Source organism: Rhamphochromis longiceps, linkage group LG23 (genome assembly GCF_057381845.1).
Source record: "Rhamphochromis longiceps isolate RC_006_pf linkage group LG23, R_longiceps_female_GT1.1, whole genome shotgun sequence".
Taxonomy (NCBI): Eukaryota; Metazoa; Chordata; class Actinopteri; order Cichliformes; family Cichlidae; genus Rhamphochromis; species Rhamphochromis longiceps.
In genome coordinates this window covers 40,770,034-40,783,186 of record NC_140578.1, presented here as the reverse complement: position 1 = coordinate 40,783,186, position 13,153 = coordinate 40,770,034, and the positions used below count along the sequence as shown (strand labels likewise).

Below are 13,153 nucleotides of genomic sequence, written 5' to 3'. Positions count from 1 at the left end.
AGAGACCACCTAACGCTGTGCTGGTACACATTTTCCCACCGGGGAGCTGTTAGGCTTTGCCGCAGGATCACACTGCTGGCCACTGAGCATTAAGAGTTTAGACTGGAACAAACAGGAAAAGATGAGGTGAGAGACAAGAGAATGGAGGGAAGAGAAAAAAAAGATGTGTAACAAAGCGCTACTGCTTCATGTTCAATATGCAATTAGGCTGCCATTAGTGAGATAAAAGCATATGTTAAGTCTGCTGCTGAATGGGCACACTTGTCTGCTTTGCATGCACGCTTCTCACATCTCACATCTAACAAAAAAATACCCCGAGCGCCATATAATGCTGTTCGGAGCATTGTTTCTTTATATTCTGTACAATAGCTCGTCTGCTCATTATGCGGCACACATTTTATGTACATTCGCCGACTGAGAGAAAGTTTTATGTACACGTCAAAGTGCTCGGAAATGAAACTCATTCCGATACGGATGGGTGAGTAGAAGTGAAAATAAAATAATATAAAACTTGCTGAGGGAGTATGTGTGAGAGAGAAATGAGGATTAAGGGGATAAAAATAAGGTATGATACAAGGAGCGGGGAGACAGAGAAGTAGAGAGTGGAAAGAAAGAGTGGTGACGGGGGTGAAAATAAAAGCAGAGAAGGAGACTTGGAGCGGGAGATGACGGCTTGGGGAGGCTGGGAAAAGGAGAGAGAAACGCAGAGATGAGTCGCCTGCAGAGACAAACAGTGGGAGAGGGGGAAGGACGGAGGTAGGCGGAGTGAGAGACGAGCGGCGCTGGATGAGCGCGGAGGGCGTCGAGAGAGACGGAGGGGAAGAGATGTGGGGAGATGTTAGTAGTGCTGACGGTTTAAGAGAACACAGATCAAAGTTTCATGCTGTTATGTCACCGCAAATGCAGGAGATGTAAATAATGAATAAAAAGCGCAGGAGACGGAAAACGTGTGACTGTGCGTACGTGTGGGAAGGGTCTGTGTATATTCCAAGAGGTGTGCCTGCTTTTTTTTTGAGGTCACGCGCTATATTTAGAAAGCGCCTGTGTGCTGAAGCACCTGTACTGTAAGAGCTAATAGTTATTCCAATAGCAGCTGTTGAGGCTGAGGCGAATCACAGTTTCTGATGTAAGAGTGAACGGGGAGCCATGAATGATTGATCGGTACTCGTTTCTCAATCTAGAGGAGCTCACGGAGCAAAGACGGAACATCAAAAAAAAAAAAGTCTCCAAAACCATGAGAGGAAAAATGGGATGTGGTGGTGGTGGGGGGTGGCAGCGTTGAGGGAGTCAGAGACAGAAAAGCGAGCAGAGGGGAAAAAGAAGTGGGAGAGCACTGAAAGAGGAAAATGACACTGGTGGTGCCTCTGGAAGAAAGAATAGAAGCAGAAGCTTTCTTTAATTAGCCCGAGGGTTGCCATGTTTAAACCACAGCAAGAGGGATTGTGGGAGAGAGTATAAATACACATTTATGTCTGAATGCGTGTGTGTGTTTGATCCGGCCCTTTAAGGTTTAGGAAGTTAAATGTCGTTAAAGCTGATGGGTTTTTCTTTCTTTTCTTTTTTTTAGAACAAGTTAGATTTTAAAACAGTGCTTTGTGTTGGTTGAACCGAGAGGATAGAGCTGGTGCATGATTACTGATTTAAACCCACGAAAAGTTCTGTTCAAGCCATGAATGCAAAGCGGGATGATTCTGGCAACTTGACTGCTTCATGACACGCACACACGCCCACGAACGCACCTGTAATCTGGCATCCGTAGAGCTCGAAACGAAGGGCGATGCCATTCTTCCAGGTCTGTGGTCGGATCCGAACGAACCGGGCCAAGACCGGCTGCGGGACGCGGTTGAGAACCACTTCGGCCGGATCTGTGTTAGCGTGGAAAATCTGGACAGCAAAGGCAAACAGAGGACAAGCAAAAAAGGTTGGTTACCATCAGGAGGAGATGTGCTGTAACTTAGCTGTGCTGTCTTATTTCTCTTTCTCAGTTAGACACACACACACTCTTGTTTGAACACCCACCCACAGTGCACAGTTTCGCTTGGCTTCACACACACACACACACACACACAGTGGCAGGCCGGACAAAGCAGAGACAACCCAAACACGGATCCAGTGTCACCAGCCCAGCTGTCGATGTGTTTTAGGGTCGAAGGTTCAGCACCGGGAGGCTGGGAAAGCCCATCGAAGGATGAGATTTCCTCAAACACACACACACACCCTATCGACATCTATCGACTTCCACACACCTCTGCACTGGTGGTCATAGGAAGCTGTGGGAGAGTTGACCTGACACGACAGAACATGATTAGCCGCCGGAGGCAGGAAGTCTGTCCAGGTGGGCAGGATGCGAGTGAAATTCACTTCCTGACGCTTCCACAGCATCAACATTCACTTCTCCCTGAACCGCTCCTTTCCTCCCGTAAGGCAGCGGGGTGGGGCAGCGAGGGTGGAGGGGTCAGACGGCAAATGTAACCGCGGTGGTCAAGTTACTTCCTGTTGTGGGCAGAAAAGTGTGCAATCGCCTGTGATGCTCGAGAGAATCGGATGGGAACACTCAATTGTGACTTCCTCCTCTTTCCTTCCCCGCATCCTCTTCCCTCCACTCTCGAGCCCACATCGCTCTGAATCCCTTCATCTCAAAAACCTCCATTTTCTACATAAATCTCCTCGTCCAGACCGCGCTGTTGATGTCTCCTCACACCTCCCGTATGCCTTTCTTCCTCTTGCTGGCGGCTACTCACTGTAACCGCACACCCAGACGCAGGAAACCACAGGAGCCCACACAAACACGGTCACATCCCACGCACCCAGATAAGCAGGGTGAGCGTCTTTTAACTGAGTGACTGTTAAGTGTCACTCACTCTCTGTTTGCGGTTGACCGTGCCAGCTGATAGGAACGCCGCATCACAGCTGCCGCACACAATGGAGAGATGGGAAGACAACTGCTACAAGCGGCTGAATTAAAGATTAAAAGGCATCATGCCTAAAAAAAAGGTCCCTACACGAGTTTTATTTTACTTTAATTGAGATCAAACCTCAGCACTCTACCACAGCCTTAAAAATTTGATTTTTTTATATATTTTTTTTAAATCATTAAAGTCTGCTTTCTGTTTGACCCATTTACAAAATTCTCCTAACTCTAAAAAATGATATTCCAGAAATTCCATAACCGATGGGAATACGAGTGATATCATTTCTAAAATCCTTCTCGGGGGGTTTTATTTGATTTTGGGCATGGCCTGATTAAATCAAGTGGAGCTCACACTGATAATACAAAGCGCTGTGAGTGTTTGAACAGATAAGCGGGCCTATCGCTGCTCTATCTGCTGCTGGATCGAGGATAGACAGCTGTTATGTTTACCTAAGAGGCAAAACAGGGGATGTGGTTATGGGGGTTATGTAAACACCAGTGCGCGTCCATGATGGAAGGCAGGCCTTGCAATACAACCGCCCCATCATTCCCACTCCCAGATGCCGGGTATGTGAGACAAAGAGCAGCACGTGAGGCAGTAAAAACGAAAATGACTGCGGGGGAAAGGAAGCGCGTCCTCAGAAGGATGGTTAATGACAGAAAAAGCGAGGGTGTGCGGGAGAAGGGAGCGGCAGACAGAAAAAGGTTGAATGGAGGGCAGAGGACATAACTTAGGAATATGAAGGGAGTGGTGACGAGCAGGGAGGAAAAGAACAACGAGCAGATCGACTGTAACAGGAAATACTCCATCCAAGCATTTATCACATAATAAGCCAAAATGAGAAAATTCAGTGGAATTTCCTCATTTGGGAAGAAGCTGGAAATGCAAAAACAAGCAAAAAAAACCCACAAAAAAACCTAACGAACACTATTTTTTGTGTAAAGTTCCAACTTTGGCACAAAGTTTACTTTAATAAATGCCACGTAAATAAAACAGCAGTGCGTTTCGGTCAATAGAAGTGGGTAGACTGAGGAATGACTGTAAAATATCTGTGGGCTTCAGCTTCCCAGAAATGTTTCAAAATGCCCAACGTTGCTAAAAGGCCATCAGTCAATGCACTGCAACACTGCCAGCTGCTTTTCTTTCCTACTCATCTTTGGATAAAACCTGGGAATGTGGCCAACATTACTGACACAAAAAGAATAATTTTCTCAGTACGAATCATCTCCAGGGGCTCTTTTTATTTTCCTTTTAAAAAGCAAATTATTATGGATGTGAGTGGAGAGAGAGCAAACTTAGAAGAAAGACAGCACAGAAAGACAAGGGCAGTGAAGAGTTGCCGGTTTGGTCTTTAGTGTCCTCGGTTCTCACGACTTCCTCCACTCTATTGTCAGGATACCTGAGTGGTCTCCCACTCCTCACCCATTACTTCTAAGGTTAAAGGTCAACGGCCATGGGAAGCAGATGGTTGTTCATTGACTAACTCGTTGGTAACCTGGTTACTTTTTCGCCAACTTGAAATAAAGGAAGTTGTAGCAACAGGAAGGGCGGTCAGTGTGGTTGGTGTCTGGGCCACCTCCAATCTGCCTAACAACTGGAATTTTGGGGTTTTATTTTTTAATGTGTGTGTCTATACGGGTCCCTCCCCTCACGTGAGCGTGCTTTCGAGGTGGGCTGAATAATTGATGCTGTCATGTTGTGTCTCCAAGTGAGCCGAGAGTCATTAAAATATAACGAAGACCCCATTACGCGCTCGCATAGCAACATGTGACGGTCAGGCCTCTTTTTCGCGGACATCGGCAGAACCCAGGCACCACGGGTGTTTAACTATTGATGACTTTTGCAGAGAACCAGGTCACCGCGATGGGCGTGTTTGTATTATAGTAAACATCCTCCTGACATTTCTAAGCAAACAGAGCACGGAAATGTAATGTGCAATCTTAAAGCAGGCAGAGGTTTGCTGGATCTTGTTAGAGCGCTTGTTCCTGGAAAGTGAGGTGCGGATGGATGTACACATCATAGCTTGATTCATTTACCATCCATTCTGCGCTGTTTTGGCACACATCTCCTTCCTCTGTCAGTGTTTTTCTGCAACATGATGGCACCAGGGGGAGATGTGGCAAGCTCTCTGCACAAGCCATTATTTGTTTTCCAGCCATTTTTTTTCTTTCTTCACTCCCATGTTGTTCTCCTGATCCAAGCCTCTTTCTCCGTCCATTACACTTTTCATCCCCCCTGGCTCTCTTCCCCTGTTTCTCACTATGAAGATGTTGACAGTAGAAACTGGTTCCAGCTGGCCGCTCTCTACAACTAGCTCTAAGAGAGGCTGAGGCGAGTGTGTGCGCGCGTGCAAAGGTTGACGTCGTGACCCTAACACCACCTCTGGTCAAAGCCTCCTGCTTGGTGCCGATGTAACCGATTGTGTCTCGCTGTGTGTCGGCGCACGCACACGCTGTTTTTAATACGCATCAGCATGTAGAATAAGCGGAAAACAAAGCCTGTGTGTTTGTGCCCGAGCTAGTGCTGTGGGATACTACAAATGTGGGCATTGATCGCATACCAAGTGAATACAGGGCCAGTATTAGCGATACCACCTGATCGATCGATATGTCCACCGCTAGCCTGAGAGCTACAAAGGTAATAAAAGGCTATTCTATTCTCTTCTACTCTACAGTGTGATGGAGGTGCAGGAAGAAAAGCTGAAGGCTGACTTTTCACCCCCTCTCCTCCATGTTACTATGTGTGTGTCAGTGTTAGACTGATTTAGCACATACAGTGCCTTTCAGCAGCACAAAGCTTGCTTAGCACTGGGACGCCTGGGATTTTCTTCACAGACAGGTGACAGCGTGTGTTTTAAATGTTAATTAGTTTGGGCGCGGGAGCGTGCGCGTCTATTTAAACAAAACAAAACAGAAGAAAAAAGTCGTTGCGAAGCTCGCGTCTACGTGTAAGTGTGCGAAATATGCAATTCCTGAGTGTCTTCGCATCTCATCAAGTAATGAGGCGCATATGTGAGAAATGTGACTTAGAATTAACAAGTCACATGGGTGTCGAATTGAAAATGCGATGGCATGCAGAATATTTGGGAAAAAAATTAATAAAATTGACAGAAACGCCCACACCTGGTGGTGTGATTGAGGTGATTAATGTGCAGCGCTGGTGTGTTTTACACCTTTCTGCATCACTCTAATTTCCCACATTACTTTCCCTTTTCTTCTTAGGAGCATTCAGCCCTTCATCCTTTGTTAACACATCAAAAAAGCGACGCATCGTGTCAGAGAGCTGTCTTCCATTAGCAAACACGGGGAGGTAAGAACCACCAAGCTGGCCCTTTCTTTCACGGGTGATTCATACGTGATGCACAGGCACACTTGTGCCTCAACCTTACGCACACGCACACACTAATGACACGTCTACACGCTCCTGTCCAAAGCTGCACAAGCTTCAAGCTCACTGCTAAATAACAATTAGAAGAACCAAATCCCAGTCATTACAGGACCCCTGACGAGAACTGAGCTTCAACCACTTAAGGGCTCTTTGGGGGGCTTAGGACAGGCTAACCGGGAGTTTGTAAAACACCAGTGGTGGATTAGCAGTCACGGAAAGATTCAACTGCAGCCTTTGGAGAACAGAAGGGAACCTGTCTGACGAGGGTCACGAAGAGTAAAGCGAATTCTTTGGCTTCACCATCACGAAGTCCGAGGTAAAAACCGTGGCTGCAAACTCTCCTAGACGGCTCTCTCTGTGGTCGGCAAATACACAAAGAGCAGGTTTTATGTAACGCAATCTGAGATGCCTCTTTATTATACATAAGAGGAGGGAGAGTGTGCAATAAATCCTTGTAGAGTTTGAATTTAGAGCCCTATCATGCATGCAGTAAATGCTGTAGCTGTCGTATTTCTTTATCATCAGAAGCAGATGGTATGCTTAATCAATTCTGCATTTTATGTAGATTAAGTAGTGTCCAATTAGAAAAAGCAGCAGGCATTATTCCCTGACTTTGCTTCCTCAGACTTTTGTTTGTCGGGTTTTCACCATTTTCTTTAGAAAACGTACATTTTTCAGATTTTGTTCTATCTTTCACAGATCTTCAATCCTCCTACCGCCTTTACGGTTTTCTAAAAGCTAACAAAACGCTGTTTTCAAAGCAGCGTAGCGCCACTAATATCTCTCTCCCGAATGCAAAATGCATGCCTAAGCATCTGTCTGATTCCGTGTCTCAAAGTGTCCGAGCAGTTTTTGCTCAGACGGATTACCGGACTCAGATTACACGCCGCAGACAGGCACACATCATATACGTATGCGCTCACACGCACAGATCTCCAGACAGGGAGATCAGCCAGAGGTTATTTAAAGAAAGGGAGGGGGTCCTCTCAATTGTGTGTGTGTGTTTTTCCGGGGGTTCTAATAAATTGCACAGATGTTGACTTTTATGTCAAATCCACATTTTGTTTAATAATCTCTACATCAAATACCCCCCACTGGCCCCACCCAAACCAATCACTGGCACACACAGAAGGATGGGGGGGGGGGGGGGGGGGGAATCCCAGTCTGTGCGGGTAGTGTGGATTAACCCCTCTTTACACACACGCCCACTCTTGCCACTCTCTATTTTTTTGTTTGAAATCCACAGTGACCTTAAACCAGATGTGAGGGACAAGGTTTAAATGCCCTGGAAACAGGCTGTCTGCAGGTCACGGCATGGCAACAACCTGCCATTGTGTGTATATAAGTAACAACGAGCAGGCAATCAAATGCAGATTTAACGAGGCTCGATCGAAGCACTAAATGGGAGCGATTTTGGAGAGTAATGCTGCGAATCTCTCAAGGCGCAAATTTGCTCAGTCCACACCTGGCCGGCCTCCAGAGGGTTTCACAACCCCCAGGTGTGTGTGTGTGTGTGAGTTAGGCTGAGAAAGATGATAAATAGCGGTTCCAGATAAGGGCACACAGAGGACTCCATTGTTCTTGTTTGTCAGGTTCCCCTCCTCTCTCTATCTCTTCCTCCCTCCCGTTCCCTTTCTCTCCAACTCATGACTGAGGTCATGACTCGGGTTCATAAACAGTCTTAGAAGGGGAAAGACTCCTTCAGGAATTTAGCGTCCGCTGATGCCATTGATATGGCTCTCGAGCGAACACAACAACCTTAGTTGTTTGAGAACATCTCGGAGGTGTAAATGCGGCGTTCAGCGTGGATGCTCGGCTTCACTTTAAAGCGAGCTTGCCCGTTGGACCATTTCAGGCTTCGTTTTTACTTATAAACACGTTTAATGCTCTACCTTGTGGTTCTTGCCATGGCGGTACACCATCCAGTCCTCTCCGTTGGTGCTGACCTCCAGCTTGAAGGTTGTGACGTAGTAGGACTTCTGCGTTTCCTTGGATATGGCGCCCTGTGTGGCAATACCGGTCAAAACCTTGAGGAAATGAAGATCCACCTGGAAAAAAGGGGGAAAATGTATAAAACTTGTTTTCATGAACTGAAATAAAATAGAATAGCGGCAGAGAAAGCTCCGTAGACTGCAGGATGGATGTGCTCCGGGCTGATGCAGATAGCCGAGCAGCTGCAAGTCTATTGCTCACACAGCAGCAGCAGCAGATTGTGGCCTTCTACTGAAGAAGCCTAGGTGGTATCTATGAGTGTGTGTGTGTGTGTGTGTGTGTCTGTACATTGTGATGTGTGTAAGGGGAGGAATGGTTGGAGGCAAAGATCAATGGCGCAGTGTTCGGATGCATTCCTGAAGAGCACCTTCATCAATCACGGCCTTCTTGCCGCTCTCCTCCGCGCTCTGCCTATGCACGCGTTTGAGACAGGAAAGATTGAGAGTGTGGAAGCACTTCCTTATCATCGGTTCACAGTTCCTCCATTCCCTTTATGTGTGAGCACCTCTGTGTGTCCCCCACTGTACGTGAGAGCCTTCTTCGCCGAGCCTTCTTCCGCAAGTATCACCGAGACAAATTTACTGTCACCAGCGAGTTAACGCGTCGCTGATTCAGATATCAGTGTCGACCCGCTCTAGACTTTGTGCCTTAAATCAAATATTCGCCTTCAGATTTCTACCAGAGCAAACCAACTGCATTTAAAAGTTTCTTAAACACCCGGGCCCTCGAGACAGCTCAAATGCGCGGTTATTTATATTTGGTGGCACGGCTCTGTTCTGGAACCTCTCTGCCCCTTCCACGTACATTCAAGGCAAAGAAAGAAGCAGCACGACTTCTTTCTGGGGTACGAAACAACTGCAGGTGGGCTAAAGCGACTTAAATAGTTGACATTTGCCAACTGAATGCATGAAAGGGTACCAGCTGATCCGTCAGCTGCTGCGAGCTGCCGCTGACATCGACTGATCTCGACAGCGTAGGCCTGCTTGAACCTCGCGGAGTGATACCTGTATGTATTCCTTGTTGCTGTCCTCTGCCGGCGTCCAAGCGTTGTCGTCGTTGTTGAGGCGAGCCTGGCGCGGCAGCCAGCGATTGTCGTAAAAGGACGTCGAGGCCGTGATTTGGTCGTCGCTGATCTTCCCCGACTCCATGCCCAGCGCCATGCTGCAGTGAAATGCTGACGGGAGAAGAGGGAGCAACGTCAGCTATGTTTGCATTGAATATAACTGAATATAACGGTTTAGCAGACATGAAAGAAAAGGCATGAGGGGCACAGAGCTCGAAAAAACAAGAGGCGTGAAGTTAAACTCAGGCAGACACAAAGAGAAAAGACAATGAGAGGCAGAAAGCAGCCCAACAGGTGAGTGAAGTTAAATTGAGGTTGAGTTAATTTATATTCTAAAAGAAAATAGTATGAGCCCGCTTCTGAGAAATCATGCTCTCTTAGGAGAGCGCAAAATAGGCTGAGAGGGGCGAGGGAGCGCTCCGAGATTGAAATAGCATTAAAGCAGGCACGGCTGAAGAGATCGAGAGGGTAAGAGGAGAGGAGGAAAAAGAAAAAAGATGAAGAGAGAAAGACGAGTGTCAGCAGAGATGACAGAGACGAAAGCGGTGAAAGAGAGAAAATCGAGTTGGGAATAAAAGCAGGTAAGCAAACCTACACTCTGTACACACAAATGCACGCACACGTGCGCTCTTAAAGTGATGGTGCACTCACAGTCGGAGACTTCTTTTTGTGTCATGTTGTAGCGGGCGGAGAAGCCGTCTTTGGCGACAGCCATGTCGGTGTGGAAGGAGAGGGACAGCAGGCCGGAGGACGATTGGATCTCTGGGGGGATCTTTGTCCCGCAGTACCGGCCAATCAGAGGAGCCACTGCACACACACGAAATTCATGTTTATACAGTCATATTGCAAAGAAATGATTTTAAAAGAAACATTCGTGCTGTTATTTTGAAAAACTCAACATTTACTGCTTTTTCTGTATGATGCTACATTCAAGGAAGGAAGAAAAATCAGAAAAAGCACGCACATGTGATAATTCCTATAAGATTAAAAAAAAGGAAATCCAGCACTGCAAAGACAGGTTTCCAGTGGTCATGCTGCTTCGGTAAGTGTTGTCTAATGACTCACAGCATGCCTCTCCTCCATCTCCCCTTCCTCCATTCATTCCTCTCTCCCTTAACTCTCCTGTCCATCCCTCCATCTGCCATGTGTGTGTCTCAGCCAGAACCCAGCAGGAGAGGGAATGGAATCCCTTGCTTTAATGCAAGCTGCACTGGGATCAGCTGCAGACAAGCACTCACACACGCATAGACACACACATGCGCGCACGCACTCACAAACATTAAGGATTACAACGGTCTCCAGACACAAAAATTCTTCACCCTTCCGCCTCGTCTCCCGTCCCTCTTTCACGCCCAAGGAAACTCAGGCTCACTGGAACTGGGTTACACTTTAATTTGCTCCTAATTCTCAACTTTGAATGGTATAAATTGTTTTCAGCTATCAAAGCTCCTAAATTCAAGGCTATAATTGGAATTTTAAATCCACTTGGATCCCTTCTTAGCGACTGAAAATGGAATAATTAGAGCAAATCCTTGGTCCCCCCCCCCCCCCCCCCCCCCCCCACCCTGCTTCATATTTTCAAAAAGAAAAGGAAAAAAAGAGAGAAGAAAAGGAACTCGGCAAAGCGAGAGGTGAGAAATGAACCACTCACCACTACTAATGTGGCTTTCATCAGCTACAGAGCAACTAGCATTACCCTATGGCAGTCACTATCAAAGCCCCTTGATAACATCCTCAAATGTTTTTCTCCCCCAAACCCCTCCCATTCCCACTTTCTGATCTCGGCTCTTTGCATACAAGCAGATACTCATCGTGGCCGTCACTCTCGCTCACCCTGGGGAGGAAGGAAGTGCTAGGTGATAAGGATGGAGGACAGGGAGGAAAGTACGAGGGGGGTTAGGAACGGGTTGTTATTATGGAGAGGGAAGAGAACCATGGGAACAGATTGGTCCTCAGGGGTGTCCAGTCCCCCCCCTCCCATGTAATGGGATGGACTGTACGGTAAGAGCTTACATCAAAGAGAGGGATGCCTGCACAGGAAATTGAAGGCTGCTATGCAGATTTCAGTGTAGGAATGTGCATGTGGAAATGTGGCTGTCCACGCACGTTAAAAGGTGAGGACAGGGTGTCTTTCCAGTGTGTCTACGCTCACGCTGAGATATTCCGACATCTGTTTGTGTGTGTCTGTGTGTGTCTGTGCGCTCACCTTGTGGCAGACCGTCCCACACGTCCAGCCAGTCGTACTTGCAGTCACCCTCTCCGACCAGCAGGGGGTCGTTCTCGAGATCGAAGGTCAGGAAGGTGAGCGTGATGTCCATGTGGGGCGGGGCAATGATCATGTAGGAGCATTCCAGATTGTGAGGGTATTTATCCGGGAACCCCGGGGACTCGATCATGCCGGTAGGGCTGGTGAAATTGCGGAAGCAGAATTCCGAGCCTAAGCAGACACACAAGGATAAGAGGATATTTAGAGTCGGGAGTGAAAAACAAAAACAAAAACCCATAATGGTCGCGTTACGAGCAGGAGCAATCGATCACGTGGCGGTATCTCATCTGACTTGCAGAAGGTGTTTCAGAAACTCATTCGTCACTGACAGCCCCGCTGGGATTTTACAGTAGCTGCGGTGGTGAAAGGACACGAACGTGCACGACTCGTGGCTGTAGATGGAGGAGGGAAAAAACCCAACAGAGCGAGCAAATGCTCAACTGGGCATTTCTAATTTTGCATCATGCAACGCAAGCAGGCTTAGAGCTCTTTTTTTGTGCACGCTCCCCTTAAATTCATACCACCTCTGTGCTCTCAAACAATGACAGTGCACTGCAAAACCCAGCCTTTACTTGAGCCCTTAAAAAATTCCACCTTTAAAGACGGAACCCTGCTTTAGAGCATATATTTAAAATTTTACCCTTTTTTGGGTCTCATTTGCACTCTGTGTGTGCGCGTGTCTTTCACTTTCTCTCGCACACCTCGCTCATGCATACCACAAAAGTTGTGTAATGGTTCTAAGTGGGCCCTTTGCGGCGGCTCCTCATTAGCTATGCAGATTTATGCGCCCTGGGCGGCTCACCTTGAGCGGCAGCAGCTGTGTGGCTCAGATCATCTACCCATCAGCCACTGCTCCGCGGTCCACTGGGGAGCCTGAGTCACGGCCGAGTGTTTATGGACCGGCACATCAATGAGGCGGGAGAGAGCTGACAATCCAGCACACACACACGGCAAATAGACAGGTCTTCACACAAATGTCACACGCGCTGCCTCATTCATAAGCTGTGTTTATTTTCCGAGCCTGAGTTCGCTCACCCTTTAAATAGTTCTATCTTTACAATGCAGGCTCCGTTCAGTCGTACATCTTTATGCATTTCTATTTTCATGCTCACCGGACACACACACATCCTCATGTGGCAACGCTGCTAAGATACGTGGGACAAATCGCAGCTCTTCCTCTAGAACTAAAGCGCACTTAAACTGGACATTGTGTGTTTTTTTTCTTTTTGCTACTTCTCTCCTGCTGAAATGACTCGTTGAAGGTAAATTCATTTAAAGACGCATTTAACTTCAGTTTCCTTTCCCAGACAAATGCGCCTGGTCGGTCACTACCAGCAAGGAAAAACAAGCCTAAGCTAGAAGCATTTTTCCCATCGTTGACTCCACTGGAAAGCTGGGAGGTCAGGTTGAAGAGGCTCACGGGAGGAGGCATCTGGTGGATTTCAAACCTGGGAAAGCGGCGCCGCATCCAGGCAAGCACTGCACTGTCTCAGGGAGCTGCCAGGGCTGCGTTTGATAACCAGATTCATATTC

General features: G+C 47.4%; 1 protein-coding gene across 2 annotated transcripts in view; it reads right to left on the bottom strand.

Annotated features, from left to right (window-relative positions):
* Positions 1–13,153, bottom strand: part of nrp2a (neuropilin 2a) — a 64,653-nt gene that overhangs the window by 26,124 nt on the left and 25,376 nt on the right. For both annotated transcript variants that reach the window (XM_085398524.1, XM_085398523.1), the window contains exons 4-8: positions 11,561–11,791; positions 10,006–10,161; positions 9,296–9,465; positions 8,192–8,347; positions 1,740–1,884 (exon numbers count right to left, since the gene is read on the bottom strand). In XM_085398524.1, coding sequence (XP_085254650.1) covers positions 1,740–1,884; positions 8,192–8,347; positions 9,296–9,465; positions 10,006–10,161; positions 11,561–11,791 — 858 coding nt within the window. The remainder of the gene's footprint in view (positions 1–1,739; positions 1,885–8,191; positions 8,348–9,295; positions 9,466–10,005; positions 10,162–11,560; positions 11,792–13,153) is intronic.